The sequence below is a fragment of the Hemitrygon akajei genome, chromosome 8 (assembly GCF_048418815.1).
Source record: "Hemitrygon akajei chromosome 8, sHemAka1.3, whole genome shotgun sequence".
Taxonomy (NCBI): Eukaryota; Metazoa; Chordata; class Chondrichthyes; order Myliobatiformes; family Dasyatidae; genus Hemitrygon; species Hemitrygon akajei.
This window is the reverse complement of record NC_133131.1, coordinates 94,008,229-94,028,030: the sequence shown is the minus strand read 5'-3', so window position 1 is coordinate 94,028,030 and position 19,802 is coordinate 94,008,229. Positions and strand designations below refer to the sequence as shown.

At 43.4% G+C, this 19,802-nt stretch overlaps 1 protein-coding gene across 5 annotated transcripts in view; it reads right to left on the bottom strand.

Moving 5' to 3' along the window:
• LOC140732059 (cytoplasmic dynein 1 intermediate chain 1) overlaps positions 1 to 19,802 on the bottom strand; it is a 215,358-nt gene that overhangs the window by 49,191 nt on the left and 146,365 nt on the right. For all 5 annotated transcript variants that reach the window (XM_073054184.1, XM_073054183.1, XM_073054185.1 and 2 more), the window contains 2 exons: positions 10,169 to 10,315; positions 6,361 to 6,474 (listed from right to left, as the gene is read on the bottom strand). In XM_073054184.1, the coding sequence (XP_072910285.1) occupies positions 6,361 to 6,474; positions 10,169 to 10,315 (261 nt within the window). The remainder of the gene's footprint in view (positions 1 to 6,360; positions 6,475 to 10,168; positions 10,316 to 19,802) is intronic.

Here is a 19,802-nt window from a genome sequence, read left to right as displayed (position 1 = left end):
AACATAAGGTTTTGTATCAACAGTGAGCCAATACCAACTGTCCTAGAGAAGCCCATCAAAAGCCTTGGATGTTGGTGCAACGCAGAACTCAGAGACACCGAGCAGGTGGAACAACTAAGGCAGGATACAATCAGTGCACTCAAGCTAATCAACAACCTGGCTCTCCCAGGGAGTTTGGAGCTTTGGTGCTTTCAGTTTGGACAGCTGCCCCAACTTATGTGGCCAATTGCCATCTATGAGGTCATGATGCCTCTTGCAAATCGGCTGGAGAGGCTGGTGAACTCACACGAGGAAGCGGCTTGGGCTACTGAGATGCCTTAGTAGCACAGGACTTTATGGGAACAGAGCCCTTTCTCTGCCAATTTCTAGCCAAATGTGCCAAAGCAAGGCTGGAAATGACATTCAAAAAATCTCGGGACCCAGTCATAAGAGGCGTTGCTCCTGCTCTAGCAACAGGGAAGAAATAGACTGCAGCCACAGCAGTACTGGATGCAGAAGCCACCCTTCCACACCAGAACATAGTGGGCTATGTCCAACAGGGCAGAGGAGGCTGTGGCCTTGGAGTAATGAAACCTACCAGGCAAAAGGCTACTACAACTGAATGCCAGCACCTGGTAGAGGAAGAGATGTGCCACCAAGAAGAAGCAGCCAGATGTGCCAAAGCAATATCCCAAGCCAAGCAAGGCTGCTGGATGAGGTGGGAGGGTGTTGAGAGGAGGAAAACCACATGGAGTGAGCTGTGGAGCATGGGAGTCAAATAGATTGAGCTTCATCATCAGAGCAACATATGATGTCCTGCCCTCTTCTACAAACCTAAATCCTTCGCTGGGAGAGGATCCAGCCTGTCCTCTGTGCACAGTTCTGGCATCCCTCAAGCACATCTTGGTTAGTTGCAAGCCCAGCCTAACACAAGGCAGATACACCTGACAACACAACCAAGTGCTGAGGTGTTTGGCAGCTGAACTTGAGTGTAAGAGAGTAACCACCAACGCCAGGCCTCTCAGTGCCCAGACAACAGTCCCACAACTACCATCCTTCATCCAGGAAGGAGAGAAACCGGGGGCTAACCCCTTGCCTCACGACTCATGCCCACTGAGTGCAGCCAGGGACTGGGAAATGCGAGTTGATTTATGCCAGAAACTTACCTTCCCATCTGAAATTGCAACGACCAATCTGCAGCCTGGCCTGGTCCTTTGGTCCAACTCCTGTCTTTATCACTGAGCTGACGGTCCCCTGGGAGGATGCTGTGGATGAGGTTTACGATCGGAAAAGGCTGCGATATGCTAACCTTGCAGTTGAAGCAGAGGAACGAGGCTGGAACGTAAAAGTGCGCCCAGTTGAGGTGGGGTGCAGGGGCTTTGTAGCCAGTTCCACTGTAAGGCTGCTGAGGGAAGTAGGAGTCAGAGGGCAGGCCCACCGTAAGGCTGCTGAGGGAGGTAGGAGTCAGAGGGCAGGCCCACCGTAAGGCTGCTGAGGGAAGTAGGAGTCAGAGGGCAGGCCCACCGTAAGGCTGCTGAGGGAAGTAGGAGTCAGAGGGCAGGCCCACAGGAAGGCTGCTGAGGGAAGTAGGAGTCAGAGGGCAGGCCCACCGTAAGGCTGCTGAGGGAAGTAGGAGTCAGAGGGCAGGCCCACAGGAAGGCTGCTGAGGGAAGTAGGAGTCAGAGGGCAGGCCCACAGGAAGGCTGCTGAGGGAAGTAGGAGTCAGAGGGCAGGCCCACCGGAAGGCTGCTGAGGGAAGTAGGAGTCAGAGGGCAGGCCCACCGTAAGGCTGCTGAGGGAAGTAGGAGTCAGAGGGCAGGCCCACCGTAAGGCTGCTGAGGGAAGTAGGAGTCAGAGGGCAGGCCCACAGGAAGGCTGCTGAGGGAAGTAGGAGTCAGAGGGCAGGCCCACAGGAAGGCTGCTGAGGGAAGTAGGAGTCAGAGGGCAGGCCCACAGGAAGGCTGCTGAGGGAAGTAGGAGTCAGAGGGCAGGCCCATAGGAAGGCAATCAAAGTACTTGCTAATGCCACCAAAATGAGCAGTCACTGGCTGTGGCTGAAAAGAAGGGATGGTGTCTGGGCTGACAAGCTACCATCTAGAGACTCACCATGTAAAACACACCCAGGTCTGATCAGCCTGTGGTGGGCCCGCCTCGGCTGAGGGCGTCTTGTGATAAAAGGCCGAAACACCCAGTGATGTCACGGTACACAACTGAAGATGCATCGTAACGGTAGTAACATCATCTAGTGGTCATCTTTAAGAACTATTTCTACTCAAGTCAAGTGCAGTGCAGAAACTTTAGGGATTGTAACATCCAGTCCTATTAATCAAACTTCAAAAAAAACTCAAAGCTTAAAGATGACAAAATAATAAGACAGAAGTAATTTGGCTCACCCATTACCTTCTCACACACTGCCCAATAACTCCTAAAGGGATGAATGGGGTCTCAGGTCTTGCACTAGAACCTCACCAGGACAGTTCAGTCCAGTCTTTACACGGATATCTCAGACTTCAGTCTGAATAGTTAAAACACTGGTTGCACTGTTGCTCTGTTCAGAGCCACGAACAAAATCAATCTGGCCCATAACCAATTACATTCAAAAATAATGGTCATCCAAAGTTCTCCGAGCAGGTATCGGACCCACCATCATTTCTCCCATCCATAGGGAGGTTTTGTCAATAATAAGCAGAGGCTGCAGCTGGTCTTTCACGTGACCCCCTGAATTACCCATTCCCTGACAACCCACAATGTTCAGTGAAGTACATACAGCAGCTAAAACAATTATAGCAACTGATACACAGTAGGAGTGTTCCAGAAAACAATACAACTTGCAGCTGTACACTTGAAGCACCAAAACCTGTTGGAGCTCTTCCAGTTTCTACTCCGCCCAAGATGATGCACTGCATTAGATTCAAAAGTATTTGCACTTTTGAATACCACTTCATTAACCGACTTGAGGCAGCGACCTGCGTGGAGGGGGAGCAAGCAGTTAATATAAAGCCATACCTACAAATTACTTGGATGTGCTGAACTCTCATCTGCTACTATGGAGGCAGACCTTTGCACCTCAGCTTTTTAAAAAAAAAATCACCTCCTAGGTTTTTCTTGCAGTGGAATATACTCCACATCTGCCAATGTGCTCATGTTCTTTGAACCACCTTCAGTAGGGACTTCCTACACATCGATGAAGGGAAGGCAGTGGCTATTGTTTACATGGACTTCAGCAAAGCCTTTGACAAGGTTCCACATGGGAGGCGGTCCAGAAGGTGAAGTCGCTTGGCATTCAAGATGAAATAGTCAATTGGATTTAATGTTGGCTTAATGAGAGAAGCCAGCGAGTGGTAGTAAATAGTTGTCTCTCTTTTTGGAGGCATGTGATTAATGATGTTGTGGTGAACTACATATACCTGTCTGGACACGCCCCCCCGCTGACTGCTCCTGTGGCTCCTCCCACAGACCCCGGTATTAAGGCGATTGAGGCCTGAGCCCTGCCCTCAGTCTCCAGGATGTAGCATGGTGGTCAATTGCTGCTTGTTCTTTCTTCCAGTCAATAAAATTGATGCACCATCAATAACTCTCTGAGACGTATTGACTGGAAGTTTAAACCATGGACAGCATTTTACATCCGGAAAAATTAGCCCTTGATCCGCAAGACTCCAAAGCAGCTCTTGCCTTTGAACTCTGGCTTGCATGCTTCCAATCATACTTGGAACAGATTCCAGTGACTGAGCCTGCCACGAAGTACAAAATATTATTATCTAGAGTAAGTCCGAAAGTATTCTCCCTTATCAGGGACCTACCGACCTACCAAGGGGCACTGGACGCCCTTAAAAGACAGTACCTGTGGCCAGTGAACACCATCTACGCAAGACATCGCTAGCGACACGGTGACAGCGGGCTGGAGAGTCGAGCGCTGTGTTTCTCCGAGCCCTACAGCACTTGTGTGAACTTGCGACTGCAAAGCTCTGATGGCGGAGCAGCATTCGGAGCTCCTGGTAAGAGACGCCTTTGTTACGGGGATCAGGTCAGTGTACGTGCGCCAGCGGCTGCTGGAAAATGCCGATCTTACCTTATGCTCGGCGATTGAGACTCCTCACGACACTCCTATACCGGGCATCTCGCACGTGCATATACCAGGCGCCTCGTACACGCATGAGGGATCACTGACGCCTAGTGGGCTGACACCTCCAGTTAGGCCGGAACCAGCACAACCACCATCTCCGGTGCAATCACCACCGGCACCTGTGCAATCACAGCCGGTGCTACGTAGATCGCAGCGACAGATTCGACCACCTGATAGACTTAACCTGTAAATATACTTGTAAGAAACTTCGCCCCATGGGGACTCTCTTTTAAAACAAAGGGGGGTGAATGTGGTGAACTACATATACCTGTCTGGACACGCCCCCCCCCCCCCCCCCCCGCTGACTGCTCCTGTGACTCCTCCCACAGACCCCGGTATAAAGGCGATTGAGGCCTGAGCCCTGCCCTCAGTCTCCAGGATGTAGCATGGTGGTCAATTGCTGCTTGTTCTTTCTTCCAGTCAATAAAAGCCGATATCTCGCCTCACGTCTCAGAGAGTTATTGATGGTGCATCAGATGTACCACAGGGATCAGTGCTGGGTCCATTGTTGTTTATCAATATTCATAATCTAAATAATGTGGTAAGCTGGATCTGCAAATTTGCAGAGGACACCAAGATTGGGGGTGCAGTGGACAGCGAGGAAGGTCATAAAAGCTTGTAAAGTGATCGGAACTAGCCGGGAAAATGGAATGAAAAACTGGAGATGGAATTTAATGCCAAGAAGTGTGAGCTGTTGTATGTTGTCAAGACAAACCAGGGCAAGACTGGCACAGTGAACTGCAGGACTCTAAGGTGTGTGACAAAACAAAGGAACTTGGGAATACAGATACACAATTGCTTGAAAGTGGCATCACAGGCAAACAGGGTCATAGAGAGCTTGAGGCACACTGGCCTTCATAAATTAGGGCACTGAGTACCCGAGTTGAAATGTTATATTGAAGTTATATAAGACTCTGAGGCCAAATTTAGAGTGCCATGTGCAGTTCTGGTCACTCGCCTATAGGAAAGATATTAATAAACTTGAAAAACACGTTTGAAAGCTTGAAAACAATCCATGAAACTCCACACCAGGATAGATAAAAAACTGTTTCTTCCAACTCCTCCATTAATGGAAATAGTTTCCTCTTGTCTAGAGCCACTCATTAATTTTTAACTTTTCATCTCTTTGGTGCCTTCTCTACTTTAAAGACAATTGTTTCAGCTGCTCCAATCTTTGCCCACTCTCCAGATCTTCACATGCTTCAAAATTTGTTGTATGCTATACTCCACTGTGACAAACTATGCTGAACTTTTGCAAAATACAGAAGGTCTCGTTCTTTGCTTTGGAAGTTGAGGATCGCAAGCTGTCCTGACCAATTCAAAATGTCATGGATCCATACCATTAAGCAAAGAGTCCGTGGGCCCAGGTTGGGAAACCCCGTTCTAGATGGATCTACAACTTCAAGCATACATATGGGATGAACCTCTTCTCTAAGCAATGTTAGGAAATTGAGGAATTCTCCATCCCAGAGAGAAGGGTAGACCTTTTATGCAAGGCTGAAACAGACCCACTGAGTTAGAGAAAGCAAATATTGAGGAGGGCACACAGGAAATTACAGTAAGGCAATTAGATCAACGATGAACTTATTAAAAGGCTGAGTAGACTTGATGGACCACATGGCCTATCTCTGCTTTTTTTCAATGTTGTCATGCCTCTCCTCAAATTTGTCTTGTATCAGTTCATAGCACAAACAAACAATAACTTTGCCATTGATTCTACCATTCCATACTATATCTCTGATTGCTCAATACCAAGTATAGACACACTTCATGACACAAATCCACTTGAATCACAATTTAGCAGGACATGAAGCTTCATCATCTCTGCATACATCAAGAAATGAGAGATGAAAACAATTAATTTTTGTTTACATTTTTATTTACACGGATACAGCATGGAACACACCCTTTTGGCCCTCCAAGCCACACTGCCCAGCAATTTAATGCTGGCCTAATCATGGAACAAATTACAATGACCAATCAAAATACCAACCAGTACATTTTTGGCCTGTGGGAGGAAACTGGAATACCCAGAGGAAATCTACTCCATTGCAGGGAGAACGTACAAGCTCCTTATAGGCAGCAGCAGGAAATGAACCAGTGTTGCTAATGCTGTAAAATGTTGTGCTAATCAGTACCCTACAATATTGCCCCTTTAGTTATATTTCTTCCTGCCTATAACAATAAATCAGCTACTTTTACTTTTGACAAGCCAGTAACTACCAATCCACCCAGACGAATGTAATGAACCAGCTTACTTGTGGTTGAGTCAACATATCCAGGCTCCAGGAACACATTTTTCCATCTGTGGAAACTGTGATCAGATTATGAGCATTCTGTGTTCCAACGACATTCACACAATACACAGGATGCTAAAAAAAAAAGAATAATGGTAAAAATTCTAGCAAAGAGCAATAACAAACTAAAGCTCTGACCCCCTTGATGTTAACCTATTACTTTTCAGATTAGAAAGTCTGATATTTATATCAAATCATCAAAACACTTTACTGAAATTATTTCAGATACCATTTTTCAAGTTACAGCAATAGATACCTGTGAGATTCATCTTTGTTGTTACATAACTTACCTTTACTTTGTTTACTGCCCTGAATTTCCAGGTTCTCTGAAGTAGTAGGTCTCAGAACTTTGGTTCCATTCTTACTTAAAACTGGTGTTGGCATGTCATATAGTAACAAAATTAGAATACTTCCCATTGTATTACACAAAAGTTAAGATCACATGCAATCTCAACTGAACTGGAATCTGTTGGTAGGGGATAATTGAACTATGCATTCATAAATGAATGCACATTCTGAATAATCCACATTCTGCTTTTTATTACTTTTATTAAGTCTACTTGATATTAATACTAGATAAGGGAGTCAGTACCAAGTATAATATTGAGGCAAAACAAGTCTTCAAGATAATTAATAAGGCTTCAGAAATAGTTTATAACTGCACAGTTATGCATTACATATACATCTACAAGGATTCGTTATGCTTCCACCCATGGAGAAAGTGCACAATTACACTGCGACATGTTTACGCAGGGAGTTTCCAGTCTACACCCGGCACACAAATTTATAATGGAAACTCCACAAAAATACGACAAACATTGCACGATAACACACAAAACGCTGGAGGAACTCAGTGAAATGAAGAGTTGACATATCGTACCAATACCCTTCATCAGATCATGAGATGTTAAGTCTCAGCCTGAAAAGACAACTGTTTATTTCCCTCCATAGATGCTGCTCGGCCCTCCGTGTATTCTTGGGCTAGTAGCTAGTCAATAGGGATGCGGATTGTGCGAATGTGTAACAGGGAATCATAGACAATGCCTCAAAGCAGGCGCATGGAATGCAACTGTGAAGGTTCAGGAGTATCGTTAATCACGTTAGAGGCATGTACCCATTGCTGTAATAAAAAATTTAATCTATTGCTAGACCTGTGAACAGTCATTTTACTCTGTAGCAGGATCTAGTCCACTACTTAATTTAAAGTCTTCCTGTAGCTAGTATTCTGTTATCAAAATGTGGTTTTAATGGCAATCTTATCAACAGGGAATTTAAAAGCTCTACCAAATTCATGCTCAGCTAGATCAGCTTTGACTGGTCTCCTGGTACATACCAGCTTGTAATAAATCACCCATTATTGTGACTATCAACTCCATGTGGCCTTTCACTTTGCTCCTACAGTGTATATTGCTCAAGATTTCCAGCATTTACAGAACCTATTTTGACAAACATCTTATAGATGAGAAATGTGTACACACACAATTTTTAATACATTATATGGTAACAATATTTTGGGCCTATATTAGTTCAAAATCATATACGATGCAAAAGACTAATTTAAAAGACTGATCACAAATAAGTGAAAATCTGCAGATGCTGGAAATCTGAGCAACACACACAAAATACTGGAGGAACTCAGCAGGCCAGGCAGCATCTAGGAAGAGTGCAGTCGACATTTTGGGCCAAAGCCATTCGGCAGGACTGATGCAGTTCAGCCTTTCTCAAATTGACTTTTCCTTGAAGAAAAAGTGTAATAACCTTCATTAATTTTATTGTCTGTACAAGAAAATTTGGGTGGCAGGGCGGAGATGCGTCTCTACCAAAGGAGGTGTAAGGCACATCTTTCCTCTGCAAGCCTGCAGGTCACCCTTGGACAAGGTGTAGCACTTGCTTAGCCTCCCAACTGGGGTCATCTGCAGCTGTGGGAGCAGGTGGTGGATGGTCATATGAATAGCCGGTGCATATCACAAGTCCTGATTATGCGACCATTGACACCAGGCAGATAATCTCTAAAAAGCACTGAGAATGGCTAGGGTCACCTATCTTGTAAAGACCCTGAGCAGATGGAGGTAATAGCAAACCACTTCTGTAGAATTTGCCAAGAACAATCATGGTCATAGACCATGATTGGCCACGTCATACGACATGGTACATAATGATGATAATAAATGAGTGGCTGAAGTGGCCAGAGGTCATATCAAAAGGTTTATAAATAGAGGGGAAGAGGCACATTGTGCTCCTACTGTTTCATGGGGTATTGTCAGCTATCTCCTCCTCTGTCCAGTTCATCTCTGACTTCCTATGTATTGGAACATGGCAGGCAGTTTATACATACCAAGTAAATAAATGACTGTGTAATCATTATTTTAGGAATGTTGGTTAAGGGTTCAATAGTAGCCAAGATGTTGGGAATAATTTACCTGCCGTTCTTCAAACTAATGACAAATATCTTTTCTCTCCCATCTGAAACAGGCTTCCATGGCTAAAGCTGGACTCAATGCTGCGGGTAAATTATTTGTGGTCTGTCCCAATCTTAATTGCTGGAACTTTTCAATTAAAAGAACCTCAAATGCCATCCAGTGTGTTTTCAAGTGGGGCCGTGACAGGACTTTGGCTCAGGACTAGTTGGTAATTATAGCTCACTCCATTCATTGGCATACTCAGTCCGAAAAGTTGAATGTTTATTTCCCTCTAGAGATACTGCCTGACACTCTGAGTTCTTCCAGGATTGTGTGCATTGCTCCAGATTTCCAGCATCTGCAGAACCTCCAACTTTCAGGTATGGAGGGTCAACTTGCTGGCATTCTGTACTGAGAGCAGGTTGATGTATGCAGATCCAGTGTTATGGCTCAATGTGCTAATGCAGTGCAGCAAAGAGATTACATCAATGATGCTAGCAATTAAAGACATAGTCATATAGAGTAACCAGAGTCCCACTACAGGGACCACCAGTACCGCTCCCACCAAATACAAAATTCCACTGGGGCTCGTAAGGTTTAGAGTGCTATCAGAGGTATCATCTTTTGGATGAAACGCTGAACAGAAATTCAGTTCGCTCTCACAGAAGGTTGAGAAAAATTATTTTCCACTATTTTAAATAACACAGGTAATTCAACCCCTGCCTCTTGGCCAGTATAAACTTTAATCAACATTCTTAAAAAGTTGATCGTTGACTTCAACTTACTGTATAAACTATCAGCGATAAAAGTTTTAAAAGATGAAAGATGGTTCAAAGTGAAACAATATCACTGCCCATTAAATGCTTTGAAATGTTCTAAGATTGTGAATGCTGTTCAAGAACCGTAGATCTTACAGCAATTACATTCATACTTATTTAGCAAATAATACTGTCGGGTCAAGTTAAGAGACAATTAAAAAGCATCAAAGCGACTGAACCCGATCTTTGCATGATGATTTAGGCACTGGGCCAGATTGAAAAGATCAGGGTGTCAGGACCAGAGGAGAGGGATGGGTCAGTTCAGCGCACTGTTCCACTCTGCACTGAACTAAGGGTCAGTGGACAGAACTGCCTTTGTGGACTTCAGTTCAGAATGCTATTTGCTTGCGTTCATCGTTTGCATGATTTGTTTTTTTTTCTCTGCACATTGGGTGCTTGCTGGTCTTTTTTTAAAAATGGGTTCTTTAGTGTTTGTTTTTGCTTGGAGTCTGCTTGTTAGGAGACAAGTCTCGAGGTTACATAATGTATACACACTTTGATAACAAATACTTTGAAAAGTTACGCATTTAAGAGTAAGAATGATTTACTTACAGTGTGAGCAGCAGCAGAGAGTGGGGTTCGTTGAACTGGAGCTCGACGGTGGCTGCGGTTGTCCCAGAGAACTACTTGTCCAGAGTAGGTACCACTAACTACCAAATTCGGGTGAAATCGGGCAAAGCAGACCGACATTACTGGAGACTGCATATAATCAGCACATTGAAATTAATCAATTACAATCCACTTCATGTGGCCATACAAGTTTAACAGATACAGGAAAGATCTTTGAGGCAAATCTAGAGATGGTTTTAAGGTGTATTTTAAGATACATTGATCTCTTTCAGCTATGACATGTCATACACTTGACAGAGTTTATTGATACAAGTCAGTCACTTGCTCCTGTACACCAATCAGAACCACACCCTGAAACATACTAAGGAAATAAATGTGTTATTACTTTGATCAAATTGCTTGTTTATTGAATATCCAACCAAATCCAAATTAGACTCAAATCTTGAGATGTAAGAAACGTGGCCTTTATTTTTTGATGCTGCCAAATTAGTATCTGAAGCATGCAGTGAGAATTGCAGAGAAAAATACCACTGGACAGCACATTTGCCAATGGCTTTATTACACCAGCACTGATCATTCACCGTCAATATATAAAGCAGACATAACACAATGGCAATTATTAAACAGTAGATGACATCTTTCCCAAAACTAGAAGCATCTAAATGTCTTTCAAAAATAATCCCCAAATTTAAAAAGGCAACCATGTCATAATGCACAACTACATGATTGCCTCAGTTATTGGGGAATTAGTTAAAAGGTTAGCCAGTAGTTAAACAGAGTCAGAGTGATGGAGCATGGAAAGCGGCCCTTCAGCCCATCACAAACACCTATGCACACTGATCCTACATTAACCCTGCTTCTTTTATCCCCACATTCTCAGATTCCATATCTTGTCCACACAATGGTCAACTGAGCTACTAACCCATGTGTTCTATGGAATGGAAGAAACGGGGAAACTCATGCAGTCTGAGTATAAAGAGTACGATGAGTTGGAGGAAAAGGAGGACCCAGGTGACATGGTGTCATGACAATTACTTTTACCAATAAAACAAAAGAGCTAGTCACTGTCTTCTGCAAAGGAGTAACAGTACAGAACCTTCGGACCACTATGCTGTACTGACTTTTTAATCAATCTAATCCTTCCCTTCCGCATAGCCCTTCAGTTTTTTCTTTCAACCCTGTGCATAAGAGTTTCTTAAACATCCTTAATATATCTGCCTTTACGCCCTTACATAGCAGCGTGCTCCCCACACCCACCCTTCAGTGTAAAAAAAAATCCTACCTCTGACACCCCCCACCCCCCATACCTTCTTCCAATCAATTTCCCACCTTGTATTAGCCATTTCCATCCTGGGAAAGTTATACAAGCTGTACACTCTATTTGTGTCTCTTATCTTCATCACCACTATCAAGTCACCTCTCACCTTCCATTCCTCAAAAGAGAAAACCCTAACTTGCTCAACCTATCCTTTTAGGACATACTCTCTAATCCAGGCAGCACCCTGGTAAATCTCTTCTGCACCCTCTGTAAAGTTTCCACGTGCTTCCTATAATGAAGCAACCTGAACTGACCACGAGTTTTATAGAGCTGCAACATGAATGCGGCTCTTGAAGGCCACCACAAACAACTTATTAACCACTCTATCAACTTGTGCTGCAACTCCGAGGTCTATGGATGTGGACCCCAAGACCCCTCTGTTCCTCCACACTGCTAAGAATCTTGCCATTAACCTTGTTCTCTGCTTCAAGTTCGACTTTCCAAAGTCAATCATTTCTCACTTCTCTGGGCTGAACTCCATTTGCCACTTTTCGGCCCACCTTTGTATCCTATCAATGTCCCACTGCAACCTACAACAACATTTTATAATACACCCAAAACAACAACCTTCAAGCCATCTATAAACTTACTAACTCACCCTTTCCACTTCCTCATCTAAGCAATTTATAAAAAATGCAAAGTGTAGAGGCCCCTGGGGAACACCACTGGTAACCAATCTCCAAGCAGAATACACACCATCTATTATCACCCTCCGCTTCTGTGGACAAGGCTATTCTGAATCCATGCTGCCACGTTTTCCTGGATCCCATGCCTTCTGACTTTCTGAATGAGTCTACCATGGGGAAACTTACTAAAATCCATATACACTATATCCACTGCTCTACTTCTAATTTGTTTTGTCATTTCCTTTAGAATTCAATCAGACTCATAAGGGATGACCTGCTCTCAGAAAGCCATGTTGACCATTCCTAATCAGACTACGTTTCTCCAAATGCTCGTAAATCCTGTCTCTACGAATCCTCTCCAATATTTTGCCCATCACTGATGCAAGCCTCACTGGTCTATGATTCCAAGGATGATCTCTATTCTCTTTCTGGAAGACAGAAATAACTTCTGCCACCCTCCTATCTTCTGTTACAACACCTGTGGCCAGTGAGGACTTAAAGGCACAAAAATCTCTTTCATCACTTCCCCTCGTAACCTGTGGTATATCCTGTCTGTCCTAATGTTCTTCCAGACTCTCTTCTTTCTTAACATTTGCATATTTCAGCATTTCAGCTTGTTTTACACTGTCCATTCATTCATGAACTTTCATCTTACTGGTGAATACTAAAGCCAAATATTCATTAAGGACACCCCCACCCCCTCAGACTCCAGGAACATGTTTCTTCTTTTATCCCTGATTGGTGCCCTCTCTCTGGTCACTTTCCTGTTCTTCACATACGTTTTCCTTAATCCTACTCATCAAGTCCTTCTCATGCCCCTCCTAGCTCTCCTGAGTCCTTCCTTGAGCTCTTTCCTGACTACATAGTATCTCTCTGATCATTGCTTCCTAAACCTTAAGTGTGCTTTTTCCTTCCCTTGACTAGACAATTCTACTTCTCTTGTTAACCATGATTCCTTCAACATAACATTCTTTCCCTGCCTCAATGGGAAAGTCCTCTCCAGAACTTCATGCAAATATTCCCTGAACAACCTCCAAATTTTCATTGTGGATTTACCTGAGTGCATCTGTTCCCAAGTTGCACTCCCAAGTTCCTGCCTAATAGCATCATAATTTCTACCCCAATTAAATACTTTCCCATACCGTCTGCTCCTATCCCTTCCCAAGAGTGGTGGTTACTGTCTCTGAAATGCTCACTCACTGAGAGATATGTCACTTGACCAAATTCTTTGCCTAGTACCAGATCCAGTATGGCCTCTCCTCTCGTCGGTCTGTCTATGTACTATGTCAGGAGTCTTTCCTGGCCATACCTAACAAATTCCACTTCATCTAAACCTTTTGCACTGAAGTGGTGCCAATCAAAATTTGGGAAATTGAAGTCACTCATGATAATAACCCCAATATTTTTGCACTTTTCCAAATCTGACTCCTGGTCTGCTACTGTTGCTATGGGATGGAGAATAGGGGTCTAGAGAATACTTCCAATGAAGTGATTGCTCCTTTCATGTTTCTGACTTCACCCACACTGACTCAGTGACTGACCTCTCCATGGCATATGCCCTTACTGCAACTGTGATACTATCCCTGGTTAACAATGCCACTCTCGCGACTCTTACTTCCCTTCCTGTCCCTTTTGAAACAACTAAACTCTGGAGCATCCAGCAGACATTCCTGTCCCTATGAGAGCCAAGTCTATGCCTACAGTGCCACATACTGATCCACGCTCTATGTTCATCACCCTTGTTTCTGACACTTACTGTGATTAAAACAGACACACATCAACCTGTCCAACTGACTGCAATTATGTCCTGTCCTTGCCCAGTCTCTCCGAATGCTGCATCTCTTTATGGCAACTGCTCCACCCTCTCATCTAGCATCAGTGATTCCAGGTTCTAGCAAACCTATTCATGAGGATATTGATTCCCCCTCAAGTTTATGTGTAACCCATCCCATTTGTACAGGTCATACCTTCCCCAGAAAAAATCCCAATAATCTACGAATCTGAAACTCTGCCTCCTACACCAATTCTTCAACCACACATTCAACTGCCATATCAGCCTATTTGTACCCACACTGGCGCATGATGCAAGCAGCAATTCAGAGGTTATCACTCTTGAAGTTCCCTTTTCAGATTCCTACCTGGCTCACCATATTCTCTCTTCAGAACCTCAAATCTTCTTCTTCCTACCTATGTACCACCACCTCATCCTTCCCCTCATAATGCTTGCCGACCTGATCTGTGATGCCCTGACCCTGGCACCTGCACAAGGCACAAGTTCTTGTTTATGTAAACAGTGCCAAGGTTCAGAGCTTCAAGTACTCAGGAGTGAACATCACCAATAGCCTGTCTTGGTCCAACTGCCTTGATGGCATGGCCAAGAAGGCACACAAGTGCCTTCCTCAGGAATTTGACATATCCCTTTTAACTTGCACTAATTATTAATCAATGCACGTAGAAAGCATTCTATCTGAATGCATCACGGCTTGGCATGCCAACTTCTCTGTACATGACTGCAAATAAACTGCGGAGAGTTGTGGACACAGCTCAGCAAGTGACAGAGATTAGTCCCCCCATCCATGGGCTCTATCTACACTTACCATTGCCTCTGAAAAGCTGCCAACATAATCAAAGACAGGACGAAGGCTGAGAGCACCAGGCACAAGGACATATAATCCCTGTTATAAGACTTGAACAATTCCTAATGCAATAAAATGGAATTTAGACCTCACGATCTACCTTGTTCAGCTTTGCACCTTATTGTCTACCTGCATTGCAATTTCTGTGACTGCAGCACTTTACTCTGCATTCTGCTATTGTCTTCCACCATTCTACCTCAATGAACTATTGTAATGGAGTGATCTGCATGCAAAATAAGTACTTCACTGCACCTCAATACTAGTAACAATAAACCAATTTAATCAATGTTAAATACAATTATTTCCAGTTCCATCCTTTTTATGAAACTGTTTTGAGAATTTTTCCAATTCTGAAGCTCAACTTGTATCCTTACTACGGAGTCACAAAATACTGCAGATGCTATAATGTGAAGCAAAAATCAAACTATTCAAAAAAACTCAGTGATCAACAGCATCTGTGGAGGCAAAGGAATACTCAATATTTTGTGTCAAGACCTTCGGAGCATAGAGGGAAAATGGCTAATAGATACAAGTGAGAGGAAGGGGTTAATCAGAGACTAGCTAGTGATTGGCAGAACCATGCAAGGGGGAACAGGGTGATAAACAGATGGAGCTACTTTGTTTGGGGGAGTGGGTGTTAGCGGTGATGGAGGGAGTAATGAGTTTTGCTATCGGGGCGGTCAACGTTCCTATTATTGATTTGTAGGCTACCCAAGTGGATACGAGGTGTTATTCTTCTAATTTGCTTTTGACCTCACCACAGCAATGGAAAAGGTCAAGGATAGATAGGTCAGTGTGGAAATAGGAGGTGAAACAACGTGCAACTAAACGTTTGTGATGGCTGTTCCTTAATCACCCAGTCCCAACCCACTTTTACCTGTTTCCATCAATTACACACCAGAATAATGTTGCATATAGTACGCATCCATTTTGTTTTCAAGCTTTCCCAGACAAAGTCTTTTTACATACACAGAGAATGGTGGGTACATAGGATGAGCTGGCAGAGGAAGTAGAGCAGGTGAGTACAACGTAACATTTAAAATGCATTTGAACAGGTTTATTAATAGGAAAGGTATAGGATATGGGTCTAATGTTAGCAAGTGGAATTGGCTCAGGAAGGCATCTCAGACAGCATGAACGAGTTGGGCTATTTCCATGCTGTAGTAGTGCAATTACTTGAGTTGAGTAGGATGTTCTCTGAAGGGGTTGTCTATTAGTGGGTCCGTGGGTGGCTGTAGAGGCCACATATTCTGGTGCAGAGTGGGCAAGAGCAAGTGGTGGCTGTGGTCAGTGGTTGGGTCTTTGGGTTTTCCAGTCTCTCCTTTAACAGCTGTCGCTTGTTCTCTGCGGCACAGTGGGGGGTTGCTCTCCTGTAGTACAGCACCCTCTTGAGCAGATCTCCTCAGGTGTATCTATTGAGTGCAATGTCTTCCCAGTTTCTAGGTGTAATGTTAAATTTTTTTAGGCTAATTTTGATGTTATCTTTGAAGCATTTCCTTTGCCCACCAAGGGTTCGCTGACCTTTCTTCAACTGGAAGTAAAGGATCTGCTTGGGGAGATGTGGGTTAGATATCCGGATGACATAACTCATCCATCAGAGTTGGCGTTAACGTTCGTGGTGGAGATGCTGTCCATACTGTATAATTTTGTAACTATGACTCACTGGGTCAGATAGCTATTCATCCAAAGCACAGAAAAACTTTCATTTTGTTTTTAAAGTTGGTATAAACCACATAGACATGATCGAAGACAGACCAACATATTCAAACAAATGGGCTTTCATGGTAAATTGAAGGAATTTTAGAGAGGTCTTGATACAGCAAAATAAATGAATGCATTATACCAAATTGCTATGCTCTGATAAGCATAAAACATCACTTTTTAGACCGCTACAACCCTCAAATGAAACATAACCAGATGAATACTACAGCAACTAGAGAATTTAGTGTTGTATATTTTAAGAGCTAAGTTTATTATAAGTAGCATTCATTTCTAACACCAAAGAGTTACTGGTTTGCCAAAACCCTAATCCTTTCATCAGCAATTACAAAAATACCAATTACCATGGCAAAATTAATTAGCTTCTTTCAATGGACACAAAACACAGTCCTACACCGGCACTTTTTAAAGGAGGGCTTTGCAAACAAATTATGACATCAAGCCACACAAGACATTTGGAAAGGTGAGCAAAAGCTTGCCCAGAGAGCAAGGTTTAAAAAGCCTTTTAAAACAGAAAGGTTAGGGAGGGAATTCCAGAGCTCAGGGCTTTCGAGACTGACAGCATAATCTGTTCGTGGCAGCTAACTAAATTCAAATATTCTCAAATGATCAGGAATAATATCAGAATCTTGGAAGAGCTAGGAGGAGACCAAAGGAAAGAACGAGGCACTAGAAAGTTTAGGAACAACATATGGTTCCTAAACACCAACAGAATCAACAAACTCATTCGTAAGGCCAGTGATGTTGTGGGGGTGGAACTGGACTCTCTGACGGTGGTGTCTGGAAAGAGGATGCTGTCCAAGTTGCATGCCATCTTGGACAATGTCTCCCAACCACTCCATAATGTACTGGTTAGACACAGGAGTACATTCAGCCAGAGACTCATTCCACCAAGATGCAACACTGAGCGTCAGAGGAAGTCATTCCTGCCTGTGGCCATCAAACTTTACAACTCCTCCCTCAGAGTGTCAGACACCCTGAGCCAATAGGCTGGTCCTGGACTTATTTCCACTTGGCATAATTTACTTATTATTATTTAATTATTTATGGTTTTATATTGCTATATTTCTGCACTATTCTTGGTTGGTGTGACTGTAATGAAACCCAATTTCCCTCGGGATCAATAAAATATGTCTGTCTGTTAAACTTGATACCAATGCAAGTTAAGGAGCAGTACGATGACTGAGCCTTGGCAATTGCAGTTTGTTTATATTTGCACATTTGTGATCGTGCAAAGTGCAGAGCACCCTCTTTACGGTTGGTGCTTGCCAAGGTGCATCTATGTGACTGCAGATCCAGAATCATCAAGAGATGTTGGAAGAACAAGTGACAAGTAAGTTGAACAACAGCATGGCAGCACAATAAAACTTCAGTTAGTTGTGCTGCAAATGGAACTGCTTCAACGAGAGGATGCAGTACAACAGACATTAACAGGAAATACAGAAGATCAATGTGATGTGGGATCTCCAGATCAGGGTGTCCCACTTGCATTTCTCACCCCGATCCTGCAAAAGATATTGGGAGAAAAAACTTAGTGATTTCCCAAGCACAGAAGATAGAGGCCCCTGGGAATCACTAAAACTAAAGTGAGAGTCGTTTTGTTCTGGGCCATTGTACAATGCGTGATAGAATGCACGTTAATATCATTCGGTGCAAACAGTCTTTTGAATATATATAAAAACAAGATGCATTGGATGTCACAGGTTATACCACATGGAAAGTAGCCATTCAGCCTACCATGTCCACACCTAGCAGCAGGCACCTATTAACTCCAACTTCCAGCACTTGGCCTTCTCTGTCTAGGCAAACCAAGTGCAGATTTAGACACCTCTTAAATGCTGTCAGCAATTCTGCTTCCAGCACTCTCAGGCAGCAACTCACCACTCTTCGGGTGAAAAACGACCCTCCTCAGATCCCATCTTACCCCTCCTGCTTTTAAACAGTATGGCTAGTTATCTTCCTCTGTGTCCCTCTGCATTTAGAGATACAGTGTGGAACAGGCCTCTCCGGCCCATTGAGCCACAGCACCTAGTAACCCACCTATTTAATATTGGCATAATCTTAGGACAATTTATAATGACCAATTAATCTCCTAACTGGTCAGTCTTTGGACTGTAGGAGGAAGCTGGAGTACCAGGAGGAAACCCATGCAGTTCACAAGTAGAACTTACAAGCTCCATACAGATGGTGCCGGAATTGAACTCCGGTACACCCCGAGCTCTACTAGCATCACGCTAACCGCTACGCCACTGCGGAGCCCGATTTTGTGATTGTTTTGAAATGTATTCAAACGTTCAAACATTTAGAAATAATTTTTGGTAATTCGCTAAGACAAAAGGAGAGGCTTATCTCATTGTCAAAGCTTCTCCATCGCAGCATCTTGGGCAGAGCCTGTTGCTTTTCGATAATACCCCTACACCCATCAACATGTGACAGGAAGACCTTCAGCAAACCTTGCCATGATACAGCCTTGGTACCGAGGATCGCGACTCACTCATCCATCAAGTTACCATGTGTAACTTATGTGTAGACTTTTGAAGTTCCAAAGTGCATTTACATATCTTGTTAGTCACTGAAAAATCTTGGCCATTTCTACGAGCTGTGCTCTCTCTACAGGATTCAACACATTTTCTCTTTTCTTTCTGAAAAGAAGGAATTAATAAGAGGAAATGGAAGCCATAACAGTGGCATGATTTTCCCGCAGGATGTTGGATGTATCTCCTGCTCCAGTGATGACACGTGTTTGAAGTGTGTCCAACTGCGGCTCCCAGCTGATTGCATGGAGAAGGAATGGCGATCCTATGGTACACACAAAATATTTGCTGACATGCGGCATGTAGTGTTGCCCCTCAATTCTTTAAACTCCACCCATAATATAAAGACACATAATAATTATCTTTACTGCCAAATGAAGCAGCAATTTTTTTTACAACCTGAGAGCAGTGAGATGTTTTTACAGGAAATGTCTCACGCCAGCTTGGCGCCAGTTAGGTAACGGCAAGAAGTGACATTAGTTGATATGTTTTGAAATCCTTGCAGACCCAGTGTACACATCAGTAGTTTAATCGTACATACAGTAACAATACTACTTAGAAATGGTTATTTTTCAATTGTCTTTTTTGAAGATTAATATAATTTTGAACAGGCTTTCTAAAATGCTTCATTTATTCCAATCTGTTAATTAGAAATCAGCAACTGTGTGAAATATAAAATGTACCAAAAGAAAGTCTGTTAATTTCCATGTGGGTGGGCCAAAATATCTGAATGGTTGGTTTAGGTGGTATACCAACTTTCAACACTGCAGATGCAGTCAGTAT